Source organism: Crassostrea angulata, chromosome 6 (genome assembly GCF_025612915.1).
Source record: "Crassostrea angulata isolate pt1a10 chromosome 6, ASM2561291v2, whole genome shotgun sequence".
In the NCBI taxonomy this organism is placed as follows: Eukaryota; Metazoa; Mollusca; class Bivalvia; order Ostreida; family Ostreidae; genus Magallana; species Magallana angulata.
The window spans coordinates 10561627-10583079 of NC_069116.1; the positions used below are offsets into that span (position 1 = coordinate 10561627).

The 21453-nt window shown below is 33.7% G+C and overlaps 4 protein-coding genes and 1 long non-coding RNA gene across 5 annotated transcripts; 4 read left to right on the forward strand and 1 right to left on the reverse strand.

Annotated features, from left to right (window-relative positions):
* Nucleotides 1-288: 288 nt before the first annotated feature.
* LOC128187103 (uncharacterized) lies at nucleotides 289-6597 on the reverse strand. The gene is made up of 7 exons (XM_052857271.1): nucleotides 6429-6597; nucleotides 5871-6063; nucleotides 5589-5779; nucleotides 5205-5322; nucleotides 3608-3804; nucleotides 3222-3374; nucleotides 289-1712 (listed from the first exon to the last, which is right to left on the reverse strand). The coding sequence occupies exons 1-7, from the start codon at nucleotides 6441-6443 to the stop codon at nucleotides 1170-1172; spliced, it is 1410 nt and encodes a 469-aa protein (XP_052713231.1). The 5' UTR covers nucleotides 6444-6597; the 3' UTR covers nucleotides 289-1169.
* Nucleotides 6598-6687: 90 nt separating this feature from the next.
* On the forward strand, nucleotides 6688-12223 carry LOC128187104 (uncharacterized). The gene is made up of 9 exons (XM_052857274.1): nucleotides 6688-6845; nucleotides 7975-8399; nucleotides 8899-9124; nucleotides 9234-9404; nucleotides 9663-9822; nucleotides 9959-10089; nucleotides 10198-10305; nucleotides 10882-11023; nucleotides 11751-12223. Exons 2-9 carry the CDS (start codon nucleotides 8161-8163, stop codon nucleotides 11879-11881), a joined length of 1308 nt encoding a protein of 435 aa, XP_052713234.1. The 5' UTR covers nucleotides 6688-6845; nucleotides 7975-8160; the 3' UTR covers nucleotides 11882-12223.
* On the forward strand, nucleotides 6986-7975 carry LOC128187105 (tRNA-specific adenosine deaminase 2-like). The gene has a single exon (XM_052857275.1). The coding sequence runs from the start codon at nucleotides 7410-7412 to the stop codon at nucleotides 7935-7937; it is 528 nt and encodes a 175-aa protein (XP_052713235.1). The 5' UTR covers nucleotides 6986-7409; the 3' UTR covers nucleotides 7938-7975.
* A 1566-nt stretch (nucleotides 12224-13789) lies between the features above and the next one.
* On the forward strand, nucleotides 13790-15993 carry LOC128190532 (uncharacterized). Its single transcript, XR_008244364.1, has 4 exons — nucleotides 13790-13937; nucleotides 14912-15035; nucleotides 15438-15570; nucleotides 15842-15993. It is a non-coding gene; the product is annotated as an uncharacterized LOC128190532 (long non-coding RNA).
* A 797-nt stretch (nucleotides 15994-16790) lies between these two features.
* On the forward strand, nucleotides 16791-20122 carry LOC128189741 (uncharacterized). Its single transcript, XM_052861476.1, has 4 exons — nucleotides 16791-17638; nucleotides 17752-17890; nucleotides 17985-18114; nucleotides 18327-20122. The coding sequence occupies exons 1-4, from the start codon at nucleotides 17582-17584 to the stop codon at nucleotides 18340-18342; spliced, it is 342 nt and encodes a 113-aa protein (XP_052717436.1). The 5' UTR covers nucleotides 16791-17581; the 3' UTR covers nucleotides 18343-20122.
* Nucleotides 20123-21453: the final 1331 nt, after the last annotated feature.

Genomic DNA, 21453 nt, shown 5'->3' on the forward strand with positions numbered 1-21453 from the left:
AATCAGGGCTATCCAAGTTCCAAGGGGGAAAAATGGATTTTATTTATACAGGATCTACATGTATTATTGTACATTGTCCAGATTGTTTGTTTTATGACTCCATGTAGCTGACTTTATCATACCTATTGTTCCTCAGGTGAGCGATGTGGCCCATGGGCCTCTTGTTTTAGTTTGAATTAAAATCTTTCAAATTTATTAAAAGATATAAAAGATACTTGTTACCTCATTCCATATTTACCTGTAAAAATAACTTCTTTTTTTTCCAAAAAGAGTCACAAGATACCTGTATGATTTCATTTTATTAATTCATACATTCATAATACACAATCAATTCTTTCAACAAACAACATCTGAACTCTGCTGCTGCTGCTGCTGCTAAACTTTATCCGGCTAACTGCAATTAAACATATTGCCTACACATTGCTGAATCCATATACAATACACGTATTTTCCAGTTATAAAGGTGCATGATGTTCAAGGAGTTTAATACTTATTGTAGCAGTATGTGGCAAGAATTTTTTTAAACATTTAATTCTGTAGCTGAACCATGAAAGATAATACATGACTTTTACTTATAGGGAATTGAATTGAATAAGGGGGTTTTTATCACATTTTCAAAAGAGTTTAAATCAGCTCATATCTGCCTAACATTTTTTTCAGTGAATTATTTTGAGTGTTATTATTGGCCAAAATCAACACCATCAATAAATTTCTCATTCATAAAAGTTAAGACTAATATCACAATTATTCTTCCATGTTAGTTTCTAGGTCCCTATTTTAGTCATAAATATGAAAACATGTTCATTACTAAGTATGAACAATGGGCACTCATGAAGTCAAACAAATGTGCACAGCAATCCCTTTAAAAATATGCATGGGATACCGTATCTTAAATTAATTATCTTTGATGCAAGTGTTTTATTGGTTTTAACAGTTATTATTTCACAATATCTGCTGCATACATGCCTAAGGTGATTTTGAAAACATGATAAAACCCCCTTTAATTCCTGCTAATACAGTAGGTACATTACCTTTGGTAGATCTAATATATACACTTCAATACTGTATTGCCTTTTTTCATAAATAATGATTTAAAATCTAAACACAAAGTTACTACTGTACTTCCACAACAACAGACATTGACTTTTCTGTGTGGCACAGATTACTGTCTACTCTGGCTTGAAGCGTTTGGGAGGGGGTGCACCATCCACTCCCACCTCACCACCACCACATTCCTCATCCTGGGGTGTTAAATGATGAGTAACCTGAAAGTTTCCAGCAGAATCAATAGGAAGGGAATTATAATTGATGCATACTACATTGGCAGATTCAACAGAATTTTCAGCTAACTTTATTGAGTCATCATTTTCTTGAGCACCAATCGCCACAGTATCTGCCTCATCTTCCTCCTGATCAGTAGAGTTGTCAAAAGTCTGGCTGACAGTAAACAGTTGGGTGTTACTTGCAGTAGCTTTATCAGTGCCACTGTCCGTGTGTTGTAATGGGACCGTGGACTCTTCAGGACAGGTAATGGTGTGTAACTTATATTCCCGTTTTATACATAACAGCTGTTGATATAACAGATCCCTATGCTGAGTTTCTAACTGCTTCATAAGATTTTCTATATTTTTATCTAGTGGCACACTTATTTGTTCCATCAGCTCTTGTTCTCGCTGCTTACTTTTATGCAACTTTTCTTTCAAGTCTTTTATCTGTAATGAAATATCAGAAACTGAAATATGTAACATACTAATCAAAAGAATAATGACTACTTTACAACCATTGAAATTACATTATATATCGTAATTTTCATAAAGAGTATTTCAAGTGTTTTGTGGGGATAATACATTTATCATGAATATTTAGATTGCTTCATGAATTTTCCTTATTTTTCAACTACACTGTATATATACATGTACAAGGGTCAATAAAAAAAATAAGAAGACAGTGTGGCTGTCTGTTATATATTTTTCAGTAAAGTCATAACTAACAGATTAATTAATGTAACAATACTTATATTATCGATATACAAAGTTTCATTCCAAATGATGTAAAGGTATTTTTGTTACCCAATTTTTAAATCAACATGTTTTGTCACAACGGTGCACGGTAACATTGAATACATAACGTCAAGATGACGCACGCACAGTTAATAGAAATATCCAATCTTTATGTCTCTCTGAGTCTTTTGTGCATTTTACCATTCAATTTAAATCGGCAATATTTCACTTGTCATCAAATTTGTTCAAAAATCATAGGTTAGTTCCTCAAAGTTTCCTTTTTTTTCAATGCATGTCTCTTCGTTTACAGTTAAGAAATCTCTGAATGTCAGATGACGTTTATTTTTTGATCAAATATTCATAGATATTCTACTATATTTCGTATTGTTTGATGTTCAAAATACATTTACCACAACCCCACAAAATGTGTTGAGAGTTAAACACAAATGTGCAAATAATTTTTAACCTATTTTTCCACCATTGAGCATTTTCACAGTTTTTATCAGCTTTTGCCCAAGTTAGATGCATACATTACTATTTATACTTTTCGTTGCGCCGTGACGTCCGGCGATGTCAATGCTTTTGGTCAATTTTAAGGAGGACTCATGTATGTCTGTTCAACAAATCTATATACTCCGTCATTATTTTGCACATGGCTTGTCATGACAATTTTTGATTTTAGGTTTCAATTTTCGTTGGTTTTATGACCAGTTTATGGAGATATTACTTTCAACATAATATGCTTTATTGTTCACACAACACAAAGTTTGACCGTGCACCGTGACCTCATTTTTTGCAGGATTAGGTTCTAAATAATTCTCAGAAATAAAGGAATATATGAACTTTCTTGATTTCAAATTGTTTGAAACAATTGCATAATTATGTTTACTAAATATTTAGTAATAATATGACGTTAAATAACAAAGCTATGGAAAAAGTCTTTGTATTTTTTTATTGACCCTCGTATGCAATCATTTGGAATGCTCTGAATCAACCTAAATTTTATGTGTCTTTAAAGTTTAATTAATAAGTGTGCAACATATGAAACATCAACTGTATTATTATTAACACTTAATATACATCAATCTATATACAAAATGTAAATAAAAAAAATATACCCCTTTAATCATACTGTTACTTTATCTGTAATAGATGTGCTAGTCATCTTTTAACTATTTCTATAACAACCTAAGCATATAAACACATCCAACTTTTGCTTACCTCTGACTGCAGGTTCTCTATCAATAACTTCAGATGAGCCTCCATATGATGTTTGTCTTCCTGTAACTTTTCATATTTCTGCTGCATTTCCTCTATCTGGTTGTTTGAGTTCTGATGAACAGCATGTTCTTTCTCTTCCTCAATACCTACATCCTAAGAACACAATAAACCATCAATAACTGTTGCATGCAGAATTGTTCATGATTTGCAGTGCTCAGAGATGAGCAAGTTATTTCAATGATAACTGTTGAATAAAAATCAGCATACGGTACTCTACATTTTTCAATGTGATAATATGACCGGAATAATAAAGAGCAGCCGTTTCAGTTACACATATGCACAGCCTATGCAATATGTATACATATATATATATAATTGTATGATACCTCACTGGAGATGATCTGGGTGGTGTATGTATTTCCATCTTCGTTATCACCAGTGTCCTCATGAATGATCATGATGTGAGTTTGAGCATTTTCGGAGGAATCTACAGTCTCGTTGGCTGCCACAGACACTTGTACAGTACCATCAGGAGACTTCCCATTTGTCAGGCTAACCTGGGTTGATGGTGGGTTCAGAAGAGCTAAAATATCATTTTACACATAAAAATTACCCCACAACTTAATGTTCAAAACATATAATAATAATAATAATAATAATAATAGTTTATTTCCAATCTTGGGCCCAGAGGGCATACAAGATTACAGATATTAGATAGATATGCCTAAATAATAGATTCAACATATAAAAATAGTCCATACACATACATGAACTTGTAACAGCCGGGCAAATGTACATCAGTATGTCAAAACATATGAACAGTGTGCATATAATATATAGCCATAAAGGTAATTTATACAAATATAAAGATAGTATCATGATTTGTATAAGTAATTCACCGGTCATTTAGATCTCAAAGTATTCTGTCTTTTTTTGAAAGCATTGATCAGATATTACCATCAGTTAATCAAACATATTCATTAATTTACAAAGTATTTCTTAAAACTGCTTGGTCCGATTTTATTTCAAAATTTATGTAAGCTTTTAAACAATTGTTTTGCTTTATGTGTGTATAACAATAGGCATTGCAGTAGTTGACTGGTCAATAAAGCCATATCTTAATGGGAAAATGATATACAAAATTTGTTCACAAAACAAACTTAAAGGGTAATGTGCTATTTTGCCCCTTATTAAGATTTGCCCTAAAGTTCAAGGTAGGTATGACTGTATTACGTCTTTGACAATTGCTATAAAAAAGGAAATAAGATTTCAAAAATGTTTAGGCTAATCAAAAATAAACCCATGTACATTTTTTTACTTATCTTTTGGAAGTTTGTTTTGTTTACAATCGATGCATATAAATATGCGAGTTGAATAAACCTAATCAGTTAGGGGACAAAATCAAATGGTTCCCTTTTCAAAACATGTCCATTATGTACTGTAGAATCATTTTTAATCTTGGGGATCAATGTTCGTGGGTAGCCAAAATTTTCCTGGTTCGTTGGGACGTAACTTCTTTGGTCATGTAATCAGGATAGTTTTAACAGATCTTTAAAAAGTGATTGCGTATATATTAAGGTTCATGGGGATGTAAATTCATTGGCAAGGGTTACCCACGAAAGCCACGAACATTGGTTTCCAACAAACAATGATGATTCCACTGTATTTGCTTTGTTTTTTTTTTGGTTCCCATTTAGAAATTATTTCTATTTACTTTGAATATTCATATCTTGGAAAGGAGGTTGATTCTGCTGGTGTAAGTGGGTTATAGTCCATAACTTAATTTGTAAGATAATTGTTTGAATGGAAATCTATTGATACAGTACATGTAAAATAAATTGGCCCAAGCAGCTTTTTATAAAAATTGTTGAATTCATAAAAAAAAACCATCAATTAAATTTCATCACTTATGTTTCAAAGCCATATTAAAGTAATGCATTTATATACATAAAAATTTATATTTATAGACACATGAAGACATACATTTGTAGCCATTGTCTGCTAGGCTGGTGGACATAACAGCTTGTGTGAGGACAGGATGGATTGAGAGTTCATTTGGCTCCATAGAGTCATCTGGGTAAGAACATGGATTGTTGATTTCCTGTCAGACGAAAATAAATTGATATAGCTACATGAATCCTGAGAGTGATGATGTTCCACGAAAAAAAAATAAAAAATCAAAATAACCAATATGTTAAAGGGATCTCATGTTTAATTGTTTTATAAATACATTGTGTTGTAATTTGTTTATGAAATTGAAAATCATAAATATATGATCAGATGCAATTTTAGATACACTGTAGACAACTTAGAGTTCGATAGAGTCATTGAGATAAGAAGGAGATATAGTTTTATTGAGAAACATACCTGAGCTATTTGGATTTGAAACGTGGTTTGTGGATTTCTAAAATGGGTTTTGTAGTGCTTTATGGCTTCATCCCTTCTATTGAAACCATTTCTACACTTGTAGCAGTGCCAGTGAGCACCTTTAAATTTCTTTTCTCCTTTGATGATACCAACAATATCACAGTGGTCACAGCATCTCAAAATTTTAAGCCCTGTAAGTTAAATATAATCAAGTCATCATCTGTTATCTTTATTCATTTCTTTGAAATGACTTTCAAATTGCAATATCAAAAGCCTTCAAACCTGCAAAATCTATTCCTTTATCGACATGCTTTACACGAAAATGAGCTTTGAGTATGACAGGATCATGATAAAAATCTCTCTTCACACAAAAAGGGCAGTGCATGTGAACTGAACTATCCTGGCATCTGTGGTCCATACATCTGACAGGATTATAGTTGTTTTCTGTGCCTTTTATTCTTACACTTGGATGAGTCTTCATGTACAAGAAAAAAAACAGACTTGTTAGATCAATTTTGCAAACAAGTAACAGGCCAGAAATTCTCTTTTTAAAAGTTGACAGTCAAATTATTAATATATCCGTCATCCATATTCATAAACTTGAATCGTGTTGATGAATGAGACTGAAGGCTGTGCCTCTCAACTTCTCCAAAGAGACATGGTCTTCTTGTATAGCATACAACTTGTATGAATAAGTACATTTATTTCACAACTAGTTTTCATAATGCATAATGGTCACTAAAACTGAGGTGGCAAGGGTTTTTTGGAACTTCAGGCGTAAAATTTTAAATATATGACACAATGACATTCTCTTTATGTGGCATCAAGGTAGGTACTTACGACAAATGTATTCATTGTGCAGGAAGTTATCTTCTGAAAATCAACAAGAAATGAGATATTCAATTATCCATGCTGTCAACAGGTAAAGTTTGATATTCCCTCTGCCTTTCTGTGTGTGTAACGTCAGTAAATTTTGCTTATGCTGAAAAATGCGTGACGTCATAACTTTAGTGGTAATAGTTGTTAAGTCGTACATGTATCCGTTTCTTAATTGGTCTTCATGCTAGCCTTAAAATTTTATTTATGTTAAGCTTTAATGTTATTCAAAGTTTCAGATTGTCTGTGCATCTGTTTTGTAACAAACGAATAGGCTGAAGTAAACTTTTCTGATTGCATTTTGAAGGCCGACCCCGATGAGATATTTTGGAAAATTTGAACTTGACTCTACTGGCAAAATATTACAAAGTATTGCAACAGGTAAGTCCTTTACCTTTTCAAAATTCTACTATGCTATCTTTTTCTAAGAAATCGTTTTTAAATGTCTACATGATTTTTTTATTTTTTTAATCAATTTATCAGTTGTTATAAAAATTCAGATACCAGTTTCAGCCGACAAATTCATTTAATTGATCTCTGGAAGGTGTAAGCATATGCCTTAACCGATCAGTTCAAATATTATCTATTCATTTGTAGCTGAATATATTCCAATTCAAAAAAAAATCATGAATAAATCTATTCAGTCATCATCAACTATGTCATCATCCTAATCTGACATGCTACCATTGATCATTATCATCACCTCTTGACATTGTTTTATTGGGTTAAATATCTTGATTGTACTGGTGTCAAACTTACCTTTTATTGTATTACTTATAGGAAACAAAGTTAGGCATAATTAATTTACATACTAGTCGTCCTAAAATTCTACATCTTGTCTGGATCAGGTAAAGGTCATTATCCAAGATTCCAGTTATAAGTACTGGTAAATGTTTTTAGCTTAATGCCCTTTCTTTCTTCTTTTGTTTTTCAATAAGTGAGAGAATGGACGATATTCAGCAAAACTGGATGGTGAGATCTTTTAACTTTGCAGAAGAAGCTTTACAAGCTGGAGAGGTCCCTGTTGGGTGTATAATTGTGTATGAAGATAAAATCATTGCTGTAGGAAAGAATGAAGTGAATGAAACAAAAAATGCCACCCGTCATGCTGAAATTGTTGCCATTGACCAGGTGTTGAAGTGGAGTAAAGAACAGGATATAAACTCTGCCTTAGTGTTTAGTAAAAGTGTTTTGTATGTCACTGTAGAACCGTGCATCATGTGTGCTGGTGCTCTGAGGCAGGTTGGGATTCCCCTGGTTATATTTGGATGTCATAATGAGCGTTTTGGAGGCTGTGGGTCCATTCTTTCTATTCATGATGCCAGTCTTGAAAGTCTTGGTCCTTCTTTTCAGTGCATAGGGGGTATAATGAAAGAGAGGGCAGTTGACTTACTGAAAAGGTTTTATCAAGGAGAAAACCCAAATGCCCCAGAGGATAAGAGAAAAGTAAAGAAAGAGGAGCAAAAAGTTTAAGATATTAAATCTCATAGAAATTTTATTTTCTTTACAGATGAACACATGAAAAAGGTGCTATATGTTTCCAATATTGATAATATCGAGATTTGTGAACAGTTCTTGTTACCAATGATTGCAAACTGTATATTCATTTTACTGGTACTGTGAATGAAAACTGAGAGAGTGTTTTATTGAAAAGCGAACCATACAGTGAATCAAATTCAGTGTAAGCCAAGAGAAGATGTTCCATTTGTCTAGTCTAAGGAAGTGTTTCCCATTAAAATCAGGATTGCTTTCCAAAACATTTGCCACCCAGACAGGAAGAAAGAAACTAGTAATTCTAGGGACAGGATGGGGAGGATACAGTCTGCTCAGGAATATTGATAAAAAATTGTTCGATGTGGTGGTAATTAGTCCAAGGAATTATTTTCTGTTTACTCCAATGTTGGCAAGCACAACTGTTGGAACTGTAGAGTTCAGGTATTGATTAAACTTTTTAGCAAAAATATTCGACCCACTTCAGGTGTTTAATATGTAATAACTGTTATATCTTCATCATGTATGTATCAATGATATTCATCAATCATTATGATTATAATATATATCTTACTCCTAGTTTAGAACTACTTTTTGTTAATCTTATTATATCCAAGTAATGGAAACTTTGTAAATACATTTATACAAAGATCAGCACTGTCAGTTACAGTTAGTGACATTGATATATGGACTATTAATATCTCTACATAGATCTATTTACTATTGTAAACTTGTTTGCTGACTGTTTGGAGCCCAGTTGATTTATATACTAATGCTTACAGGATTTGAAGTACATGTACCTACTTGCTTGTGTAGAGAAAACAAAACATATTTGCCCATGGATGTGTTAGACCAAAGAAAAATAAATTAGCAAATGTATGATTTCCATAGAATTCCATACTTGTAACTTTCTAGTTTCATCCATATTTGTTTCTCCCTGAAGGTCCATCATTGAACCAGTCAGGAACACCACTTTCCGACAGACAGGAGATTTCCATCTGTCGTATGCCACTCACTTGGACATGAAGAATCAGGTTCTCCATTGTGAGAGTGTGCTTCAGCCCCAGCTGGGATACACAGTCAACTTTGACAAACTTGTCATCGCCGTAGGGGCTCGCAGCAATACTTTTAATGTCCCTGGAGTGGAGGAACATGCCTTTTTCCTCAAGGTAACAGGTGCCTTATAGTTGGGTTATTTTTTTGTAGCTTGATGTGGATATATTTTTGAAATGTGTAAAATTTGATCTTCAGCATTTTTTTTACATATGCTTTTTTAAGGATATACCAGATGCAAGGAAAATCCGAAGTAGGATTATACGTAATATTGAGCTTTCACTTCATCCAGGGTTAAGTGAAAGTGAAAGAAAACAGTTACTGAACTTTGTGATTGTTGGGGGTGGACCCACAGGAGTGGAATTTGGTGCGGAGCTGTACGATTGGATTGAACAGGTATGAAACAGATTTTGGATATTTTGATTCTGTAAATTAGTGGTCATTATCTGTGCATGTGCTGGATACTGTATATTTAGATATGAATGTACCATAACCAAAGAGGACGAAAGATAACTTCTCTACTCTTGAAGTAAACATTCACATAGTCCATCTGGGATTTGACATTCATGTACATATATAGAGAGAAAAAAGGGGAATTTATTGTTGTTACGAACAAAGTAGAACTGTTTAATGATAGGTTTTATTTCATTTTAGGATGTTGCCAGAGTTTATCATCAGAGAAAAGACCAAGTTCATGTGACATTAGTGGAATCCAATCAGATTTTATCCTCCTTCGATGAAAGTTTGAGAAAATATGCAGAAAATAAAATAAAACAGAGGGAGCGTTTTCAGCTTGTCAAGTCATCTGTTACACGTAATTTTTCATAAACAGTTTTCTTTAATACACATGTATATATATAAACTTTTACTCTGTATTCCTTATTCCTCAGTTTGTACTTTTAATATAAGTTGACCTTTAAGGTATGCAATGACTGTAACTGTCTTTAAAGAGGTGACATCGGACTGCGTGAAACTGAGCAATGGAGAGGACCTGCCCTGTGGATTAGTGGTGTGGAGCACAGGGCTATCACCCACCCAGTTTGTCAAGTCTCTGGGGGTGGACAAGAACAGAAATGGGCAGGTACACGTTCAAGAATTATACAACCCCTCATACACATAGAAATAGTCTAAAAGTGGAAGGATTGCAGGATCTAACCCCCCTAAACTGAAATGAAATATTATGTTGTAGATTCTTACAGATAAAAATCTACATGTAATTGGAGATCCAACAAATAATGTGTATGCCCTTGGAGATTGTGCAGACATCAGAGATAACCCTCTACCTTGTATAGCACAGGTAACATCCAAACAGGAGTCCTGTTCACACAGGCTCACACTTGATTACATATCTGATTGAATGAAATAAATTTGAATTGCAGTTTAAATGTTTACTCTAGGTTTTTCATCTTCTAAAAGAAGTTAACTTTGTTGATGTTTTTGGCACATTCCTTTGTAATGAGTGAAAGACCCTCTGTGATCTTATGAAACATATGTTTTTGGACTTTTGACATTTAATGATTTATTAATGCACAAATTGTCATAGAAATAATTCATTATGGGAAAAAGTTCACTGTACTTTTCAGTAGATGGCACAACTACACAACGTAATTTTGATAGAGTTTGATACTTCATCTACTTATTAAGAAAAGAGAGTAGAAAAAGAATCAGATATATATCACAATTCAGTTTTTGTCCACCAGTTTTTTGGGTCTATTTTGACAGCTATATGTACATTAGAATTTTTAATACAATTTTATTACAATGTAACAAGTTTTGCTTCATATGATAAGTTTCATAGAAATAAGAATATATATAACTAAAGTCAGGTTCTCTCTGGTACCGTGTTTAATTGTTTATATTTCACATTGATTAGGTTGCTGAAAGGCAAGGAGAATATTTAGCCAATCTTTTTTGTGGAAAGGCTGAAAAGGAGTTTACTTTCCAGAGCAAAGGGATGTTGGCTTATATTGGACGCTACCAGGGGGTGTCGGACATTCCAAAAATAAAAATGCAGGGTATGCACTACAGGAACAATTATTCACAATCCAGGCACATTGAAAACAACCAATAACTGTTTAGAATCTAAGATGAAAGAATGTTAAAGTCATTTATGTTTTTTATTTACATGTAACTATAAGAAATTTTGTCCTCTTAAAGTTTTGGATTTGTAGCTTTTTAGACTGAACATGTTTGAACTAATCACTTTCAACTGGCTTTAATAGTGTTTAGATTATACATGTAGTAACCCAATTAGTTGGGATACAAACTGGACATAAGCAAGTACATGTACTTAGTTTGTTCTTGGATTTAATACTTGTACCTGAGTTTTAAGTCTGTTTATCACCAAGGTTAAATTCATAAGAGGAAAGTAGATGAAATTTTATTGGAATATTAATTTTACAGTGCTTTTATAGTTCTGCATAATATTTGTAAAATATAGTTCTTGACTCATACATACTGTAAATTCCTTATTTTACACGAGACTCATACATATGTCCAAAAAATAAAAGCAAGATTTAAATTGAATTAAAATTTGAGATGTTTTTTAAAGGAATTTTTTGTGGATATTAATTTCTTGGGATTGATTAGGAATCTGCAGAACTATATTATGGGGTTTTTTTGTTGTTGTTTTTTTTTTTTGGGGGGGGGGGGGGGGGGGGGGTAAAGAGTAGAATACCAAGTAATGTGGGATTCTTGATTTTCTACATATGCATTCATTGTGTTGTGAATTGATAATTACAGGAATATCTTCCTGGTTTCTTTGGCGATCGGCTTACCTGACCAAGCTGGGAAGCTGGCGGCTGAGGATGCAGGTCCCCATGGACTGGACCAAGACCATTCTGTTTGGTAGAGACATTTCTAGGTTTGACTGAAGCCCTGCTGTCTGTGTTAACTATAGTGTTAGTGTTTGAAACATGACCTATTATAAAAAGAATGTCTTACGAAAATGAAACAAATTGTTTTGTATATGAATATGAATGAGGATTGAATGCATTATTTTCCTAAATAATGGAAACATAATCTATCATTTATGTATATGAGAGTAATGTGCTACTGCATGTATGCAGCATTTTTTTTTTATATAAGTACATATATATATATTCTATTTATAGATTTATACGTTACGGGTAACTAAAATTTTACCCTAGATTCATTCTGTGATTTTCATGAAACGGTTGACTGACAATAGTAATAAATTCAAATGTGTATGAATATGTTTTGCATGTTGCAAATTTTACCAATGTAAAGTAAACTGGTAAATTCTATTAAGTTAATAAAACATTATGAAAATAGTGTAATATAAAATCAAATAACAGGTATACAATACCACAAAGTGTGATTGTCTTTTCTCTGATAAGAATTCTTTAAAGCAACTTGAATTTTTTGTAATGATTCATTTTAATATACATGTATTTATTTGCACAGCATTAATTTATTGGCAATTAAGAAAATATGTAATAAGATTCCTTAAACATTACCGTATATTGCTTCATGGACGTTCTTGAGACACGTGGCCTAAAAAATTAGGTTATGAAAGTAATTCTAAGCAAGTCAGATACATGTATAAACAATAAATGCATCGGAATTTGTTTGTTTGGAACAAAATACATTCAACTAGATCTGGAGTGCCTTTCAAGTGAGGAAAGTGGGAATAAAAAAAAAGATGCTGGGATTTTTTATATATCCATGAATTGTTTCGTTGGTAACCAATATTCTGAGAGTTTGTGGGCACACAAGCTTGTTTTGAAAACATTTTATCCTTGATAACCGTTAATGGTTCAATATTATTTACATTTCCAGTATATCTGTCAGGGATAACGCTACAAATAAAAATTTGTAAGGTATAGTCCAATGACGCAAATGACATATTGTTGGGGCCCAAGCGGGGTTTGTATAATTATGCGAAATAAAAAAGATAACGTTATAATGCATATACTTTAATTGATATTTATTCAAACAATCGCAGAAAATTAAAAACTATAAGTAAAAAGGAATCATTCTTTTGAATATCATAAGATATCATTACGGTCGGAGCGTGAAAAATATATCATAAAGCCCTTCGCCCTTTATTGGATTTGATCGCGTCCGACCTGAATGATCATCGATAATGACTCTCAAAAAAAAATTCTTCATTTCTAAATAATTCAATACAACATAATTTCCCTAGGTTAAGGACAACATACAGATTTTAAATGGTTACAAAAATCATCTTTAAAATACTTTATAATAAGGCCGTAGTGTTTTCTTGATAAAAAAAAACCCCGCCAAAATAGACACTTCAAGAACGTGTGTTTGTATCAAATACTTCCATAAAATTAGGTTAATAAGTCCTAAAACTAGCACGATGTTTTAACAAATTGGGTTAATTAATAAGTAAAAAAAAATATCTCATTTTTTGTTCACCGTAAACTAAACACCTACGGTATGCATGTTCCGAAGAGTTACAGTTCTGCAGCTCTTCCAGGCAAAGACATGTGTCTTCTTTGTTTATAATGGGGAGAGGCGTGTTGTTTGAAAAATAATTTTATCCAATTAATATTCTCGGTAATTTAATTCACAGGTAGTGTAATTTCTTCAAAGAATTAGGAACTTATATGTTGCTTTGAATTAATGAATTTATGGAATATTGTGGGTCTTAAAAATGTACTTGTATATATAGCAGTAAATAGATTGGATTTTTTTCTACCTTTTTTAAAATTGTATATATTTCACTCTGGAATACATTTACTGTAATGTGGCCAATTGCAATTGACATTTGCGTATTGGGGATATCCCATAATTGACTTTATATGATCAAAATCCTAGGATCCATTATTCATAGATTTACTCTATATATACGTCAGGTAGTACACGTACTGTGTTAACATGAACCTGCTAGCATGCGGTCTGGTTCTTCTATTTGTGGTGCTGGAATTCGACTGCATCCAGGTAAAAGTTTCCATTGATATTATGTTCCTTTTTTTTATTATTATTTCGCACATTTTTTTGTTAAATAAACTATGATCGAAATCATGCAGTATAAACAGGTGCTAATTTTCAGGTTGAACAAAAATAACGTGATTTTTTAGATTATTATTCTTTAATTTATATGGTTGACTTTTCCTTCTGCTAATGATAACTTGTACATACCGGTTTATATCGACATTATAGTGATTGATTTACAGTCTTTACTATGATAAATGTTTATATTTTTTTAAATAACCAGTAATATCTACAGTGCACACAGGCATTGAGTTCACAGATTTATGCAACAGATGTTCAACTAAACATGTATAGTGCGTGGTTGACTAAAACTCGGTACTTTTTTGATTGCGAGAATTACTAATTAATATAATCAATGACATTACACCGGGGTTAATTAAATGGAAAGAAATAATTGCATATTCAAAATTAATAATCACAAAAAACTTGTGTGGTGTATACAATATAGTACCAGGTAATTACAATGAACACGATATTAAAAAAAAAAGAGAGTCGAAAGCTCACAAACAGTTATAGGAACTAAGGATATATAGTATTGGGGTTGCTGAGAAAAATGGAGGGAAGCCCCCTCATTGTTAATCAGTTGTGTTACGGGTCTTTAAAAAAAATATAGAACGATTTATCAGAAATCTGACCCCATTTTATGATAAGTGTAAATCTTGGTTGAAGAATTTAACCCCCCCCCCCTCACACATACGTATTCATTGAGGTGATGTCGGACTCCTTCTACTTTTGAAAACTGATGAAAAGTTACGGCAATATATCCTATGATTTTTCTTTCAATTTCCCATAATTATTCCAAATATCGCACTCTATGAAGCAAATGGATTACATCTGTACGTGCATGGATATTCAAATGTTCAAGAAAGTTCTATGCTTATAATTGTTTTGATTTATAGGCGTTACGATGGTTTTTACAGGGGCAATGTTGTGCCAGTGACAATGATTGTCCACAATATTACTGCTGTGTTTTCCCAGTGAGAGGCAGACGAGCCATCGGATGTGGAAGTGGGACCTGCACCCGATTTGGCGCCCGCGGTGAAAGTAAGAACACAACAAAACAAAATAAGTCTGCTATATATATAATATCAGTATAGTTATAATTAAGACATCTAAGTCTCTGCTAATTATCCCCTCTTGATACTTGATTTTTAACTATAAATCCCCTTCGGCCAAGGGTGCTTTGTGCCAAGTTTGGTTGAAATCGGTCAAGCAGTTTTTGAGAAGAAGTTGAGAATGTAAAAAGTTTACGGGCAGACAGACGACAGCAAAATGTGATCAAAAAAGCTCACTGGAGTTTTCAGTTCAGGTGAGCTAAAACTGCAACTTTTGAGTAACACAAGACATTCATGTTAATGTGTATATACAATTTATGTATTGCTGTTATCATTTTGAACTGTATGTATATATGTTTTTTGGGTTTTTTAAATAATTTTCTCACCACAGAATGCCATGTGGGTCATCATGTCACGTGCCCTTGTTTGTCGGGCTTGACATGCGTTGGGACAGGGGAATTTGAGTTTCCCCAGGGGGAGATTGGAGTTTGCCAGAGATACCATTATGGCTAAGAAGTCAAAAGGTATACAGTACTTTTTGAAATTCATTCGGGATCACCGAACATTCATAGCTTGATAAACTGAAATGACAGCTAAATGATACAGAATTAGATTATTTTAATCCACCCCCCCCCCTCTACATGAGAATTTGAATACCAGTTTGTTTGGGGTTTTTTTTCAAATCTAAATAAGAACTGTAAAAACGTCTACTTTATATATTTAGAACTAGAGAATACTTTTATTTATAAAACTTTTATTTTGTTTTTAATTTATTTTATTTCTATTTTGTTTTAGGAATATGCATATACGAAGAGAATATTCATATTCAAATGCAAAGCAATCTTTGAAATAAATATTACGACATACCAAAACCCACTGATTTCTCATTTCTAGATGTTGTCACACCACAAACATCTCAAACTCCCAGCCTTCGGACAATCACATCAGTACCCCCCCTCCCCCTCTTCTTTTCTATCTATATTTGGGGGAGATTTTAGAAAAACTTCATTAACATAAATAGAATATATACTGCAAAAAAGACATTAGACCCTGTTAAGCCAATCTCCAAAACTCTGATTGTATACATTTACATATGTAGGAGTTATATATATCTGGGGGGGGGGGGGGGGGGAGGAGAGAGATATCAATTAGAGTATACATGCAATCATTATGTGTATATACAGATAAAAATAAACATTTCGACCTGTGTGGATTCGGAAAACTTACTTTTTCTTCTGCAGTTTCTGATCCAATTCTTGTAATATCTTTTATTTTAATTTACCCTCATTAATTCAATCTTAGTCTATTGTCATGACTACCATTCTTGTTGATAGTCAAAATTTATAGGCGATATTGATATGTTTTCCTCATTAGTTATTATATCAGTTTGCTTCGATGTTTAGATCGATTACTCGTGCATTTAAGGAATGAGGAATCATTCTTCTAGTATTATGAGGTACGTGATAATTTTGGCCGGGGCATGCACAGGGGCCAAGCCCGTTTTAACATTAGTTTCAATGTAACCATTATGGTTACATTGAAATTAATGTTAAAACAGGCTTGGCCCCTGTGGGGGGCATTGTCAAATCCAATAAAAGGCCGAAGGGCTTTATGATAGATTTGACCACGCTCCGACCGAAATTATCACCTCATAATATTCACAGACTGATTCCTTATTACTTATATTTATATTATTTACAATTAGTACACTTTAAGGTACTACCTCACTACAGCCAGACTTATACTTTTTAAGACACTACGTCACAAGATGGCGATTAAAATGTTCTGTTAAATTGTTCATATCTTTCGATTCGGTAGTATATCGTCGTACCTAAGTGGTTAAAGTATTGGGCTTCTGAACCACATACCATGAGTTCGAATCCGCGCCTAGTGCTTTTGCTGATGTTTACTGAATTAAATTTTCGAAAATGTAATTTTTCATCCAAAATTGCACATTTTTTGCCTACTTGGCTTAAATGCTTCTTATCCGTTATGATATCTATCATTATCAAGTAATTTTCTGCTGATTTGAGAAAAAAATTTCAAGGTGTAGTGAGCCACCTTAAACAAAATTTTAAAACCACGATTTTTTCGCGAACATGCTATGTATTACTACGCGGCGCAGCCATTACCGTTTGTCGGTTATGCTATGAGACACGCCCATTTTTTGTCGCTCATTATTTTATTAAAATTTTTAGCTTCAAAATTGATTCGTAATGTTAACACAGACAAAGACAGTTGAAAATGTAAATATTTGATTATATTGCCAATGAAAGAACAGAATGCAAAGGTAGAGACAAGGTGGTTCCCCGGCCCAGTATAAAGCTTACCATTTACATACAATGTATAGAACCGCGCTTAAAACTGGCTAAATCTTATTATACCAACTTTTGGTTATTCATGAGGGTTACCAAGCAAGACATTTTACAAGAACAAGGAAAACATTAATTATACAGTGCATCAAAATTCCCAGGTCAAAATAATAAAATCCGAAGAACATGTTAAGTCTGATTAGAGCAGAAGTCGATAAGAAACATGAATGTCCTGTTATGTTCGGTCGTTTTCATCGTAGCGATTTTGCAAGTTGGGGAGGTAAGAAAAAAAATTCTTTTGTACTCTTCATTGCTATTTTCTAGCCAAAAAAAAAATAGGCTGAATTTGTCATTTAGATTTTTAAAAATTATTCAATCTCTGCTGTCGTGTAGTGTTCGGACACCTGTTGTAATGATGACAGCGATTGTCCCGAACTCCACTGCTGTGTTAAGCCGCTCAGGGGCAAGCGATCCCTCGCCAGTTGTGGCAATTCCGGCGGCAGATGCACGCGTTACGGGGGTCTAAATCAAGGTACGTCTACAATGTCAATTATCTTCACATCGAATGATTTGGAGGGAAATTGGAAAGTAATGGTCAATAACCATTTTCTTATGAAAATTGGTAGGCTGCCACGTTGGTCACAGATTCACCTGCCCCTGCCTTCCTGGACTTACCTGTGTAGGGACGGGGCTGAGAGAAATCCCCCAGGGAGAAGTCGGGGTTTGCCGAACACGGTCTTACGGCAAGAAATGGCGGTAATCTCTTTTTGCATCATGTACATTTTACACATGCGCGAAGAATATAGCGTATGTTCAACCACCCTCGATTTCTTTCATGTTTTGTGTGAAAATAATTACAGATTAATAAAATTAATTTTAGACCAAAAATAAGTAATTGATACATGTAGTTCAGCTGTACTGAAAAAGTATGAATCTACAAAGCTCAATCGTTTTCTCTATATTTGCAGGTACCAACTGGGATAATTCTTCAGATTATTTGACATATCCCGTGAAGAACAGAGCAATTTTATTTATTTCTATGTCTTTATTATAAATAAATAAAAAATAAAGATTAGTTTCGACCCGGAAATGTCATATTGTGGCGTAATGTCTTTAGTCAAAATGTAAGAAGTCTTCAACATTTATTTCAGGGGAACGCAACCTTTTTAAAATGGAAAACCGTATAAAATTAACATTTTTTGGCATATCTAAATCGTAGGGTCATTCTTATAATTGTCTTCAGAAGTACAGCGTAATAAATGCGTCATTTTAGCAAGTCTGTTTGTAACTGCAAATAAAGTCGGAAAATACTGTACATTTTCAAAAGTTATATCAATATAGACAAAATGTTAGCTCGTCTGAAAAAACATTGACGTTCAAAATCTTCTAAGGTGGTATGCATGGGGCACCTGTCGATATCAATGTGGATAAAAGTACATTATAATCAAAGTAGAATTTAGAATTTTCAAATCTTACAATATTTGACCAAAAGATGTGTTTTAACATTTTTTTTGGAAAGGTAATAATTATAAAGTCCTACCTGGATTTGAACTCATGACTTATAGTGTCCCATACCACCTTAAAGTCAAGATCTGGTAAATGATTCTACAGTGTCTTCTTGGTGCTAGAACCATTACGATACATGTAATTAATTTCTTTTTCCTGTTCTATACAGCTTTAAAGGAATTATGTAGAAAACGAGACTGTACGCAATCAAAATATGTTTCATTAGTAAACAAGAGGCCCATGGGCCACATCGCTCACCTGAGGAACAATAGGTATGACAAAGTCAGCTTAATGGAGTCATAATACAAACAATCTGGACAATGTACAATAATACATGTAGATCCTGTATAAATAAAATCCATTTCCCCCCATGGAACTCGGATAGCCCTGATTGCTGCCAATATTTACAAGAGCAGACTTTAATCACCGCTCCTGCACATATATAGGAACTCAATGTTACGCAGGCAGTGATGACCGCACACATACGCAACTCAACAGATACCAACGTTTCCGCCAACAGCTCAACCTAACGTAAGCAGGGAGTGCCGCATATTTGCGCTAGAAAGGCCTGAACACCAGCAGGGATGACCATACACTAGTGCTCCACCTCAACCACCACCAATGCAAGCAGGTATGACTGCACACTTGTAGTAATGCGATATAGAGCAGGAATGACCGCAAACTTTGTATCAAAGGTTAGAAAACACGGATGTTCACACATTCAATCTATCCACACCTGTTCAAGTTTAACCCCAAACAGTCGCTCATCGTAATGCAATAGACACTGTCCCTATATATGTGCCGGCCTAAAATAATTCATAGTATCTAAAAATTGGAAATCAAAAATAAACAAACTAATCCGGCCTAACCCAAAACTTCTTATGCAGAACAACTTATATACATTGAATATTATTATTGTATAAAAATAATCATCAAAATAATTGGTTAACAGTGGATGCATTAATTAAAATAATCAAGAATCAATAAATCAAGGGCAATAACTCAATACAGTAATACAAAAAAATTCTAATGAAAAAATAGCTGCCTGCTTCAATTTTATAGTCATATCACATGTTGAGTATTGCAGTTCACAAAAAAATCCTTTACAATTGTTTATATATGGGATATTTAGCTACATCAAACTCTGAACCTTCTTGTGAGGCCGAAGAATTGTCCTGGAGCCAAAGTTTTAACAATTATAAAGAATCATCTTGCTGATTAGTTTCTGAGAAGAAGATTTTTAAAGATTTACTCTATATATTCCTATGTAAAATGTTAACACCCCACCCCCCATGTCACCCTACCCCCAGGGATCATGATTTTCACAACTTTGAATCTACACTACCTGAGGATACTTCCACACAAGTTTCAGCTTTCCTGGCTGATTAGTTTCTGAGAAGAAGATTTTTAAAGATTTACTCTATATATTTCTATGTAAAATGTTAACACCCCCCCCCCCAATGTGGCCTCACCCTAACCCCAGGGATCATGATTTTCACAACTTTGAATCTACACTACCTGAGGATGCTTCCACACAAGTTTCAGCTTTCCTGGCTGATTAGTTTCGGAGAAGAAGATTTTTAAAGATTTACTCTATATATTCCTATGTAAAATTTCGACCCCCCATTGTGGCCCCACCCTACCCCCAGGGATCATGATTTTCACAACTTTGAATCTACACTACCTGAGGATGCTTCCACACAAGTTTCAGCTTTCCTGGCTGATTAGTTTCGGAGAAGAAGATTTTTAAAGATTTACTCTATATATTCCTATGTAAAATTTCGACCCCCCATTGTGGCCCCACCTTACCCCCGGGGGTCATGAATTTCACAACTTTGAATTAACACTACCTGAGGATGCTTCCACACAAGTTTCAGCTTTACTGGCTTTCTGGTTCTTGAGAAGAAGATTTTTGAAAATTTCTCGAAATTTTCCATTAATTCCTAATTATCTCCCCTTTAAAACGGGTGTGACCCTTAATTTTCACAACTTTGAATCCCCTTTGTCTAAGGATGATTTGTGCCAAGTTTGGTTGAAATTGGCCCAGTAGTTCTTGAGAAGATGTTGAAAATGTGAAAAGTTTACGGACAGACGGACGGACAGACAAAATGTGATCAGAATAGCTCACTTGAGCTTTCAGCTCAGGTGAGCTAAAAAGGACAAGACTCAAGACTTGTTACTTATTTCCTTTAAGTTATATGAAACTGACAGTTAAAAACAAGATTTTGCTTTGTGTTTACTTAAATTTTAAGCCCTTGTACACCCTAACAAAGAAAGAAAGTGGGTTCTTCCCACACCAATGACCCCCTCGCGCTAACATCCGTGCCAACGACAGATATTAATATAAGTTGTAGAACTTGCTTATCAATCGTTGTAAAATAAATAAAGTTTGATTTAAAAAAAAAAAAACCCAAAGAAAGCTCTTGTTATAGAGCATTATTAAAAGAATTTATATCCTTGATTTCATAAACCTGTAGGCATCTTTCATTAGTAGATCTTCACCCCAATACCGAATTCTTGTACATGTATAAGTTTTTTTGTTATTTCACAAATGTGAAAAATCAATTAACTGATGGCCTCACCAAAAAA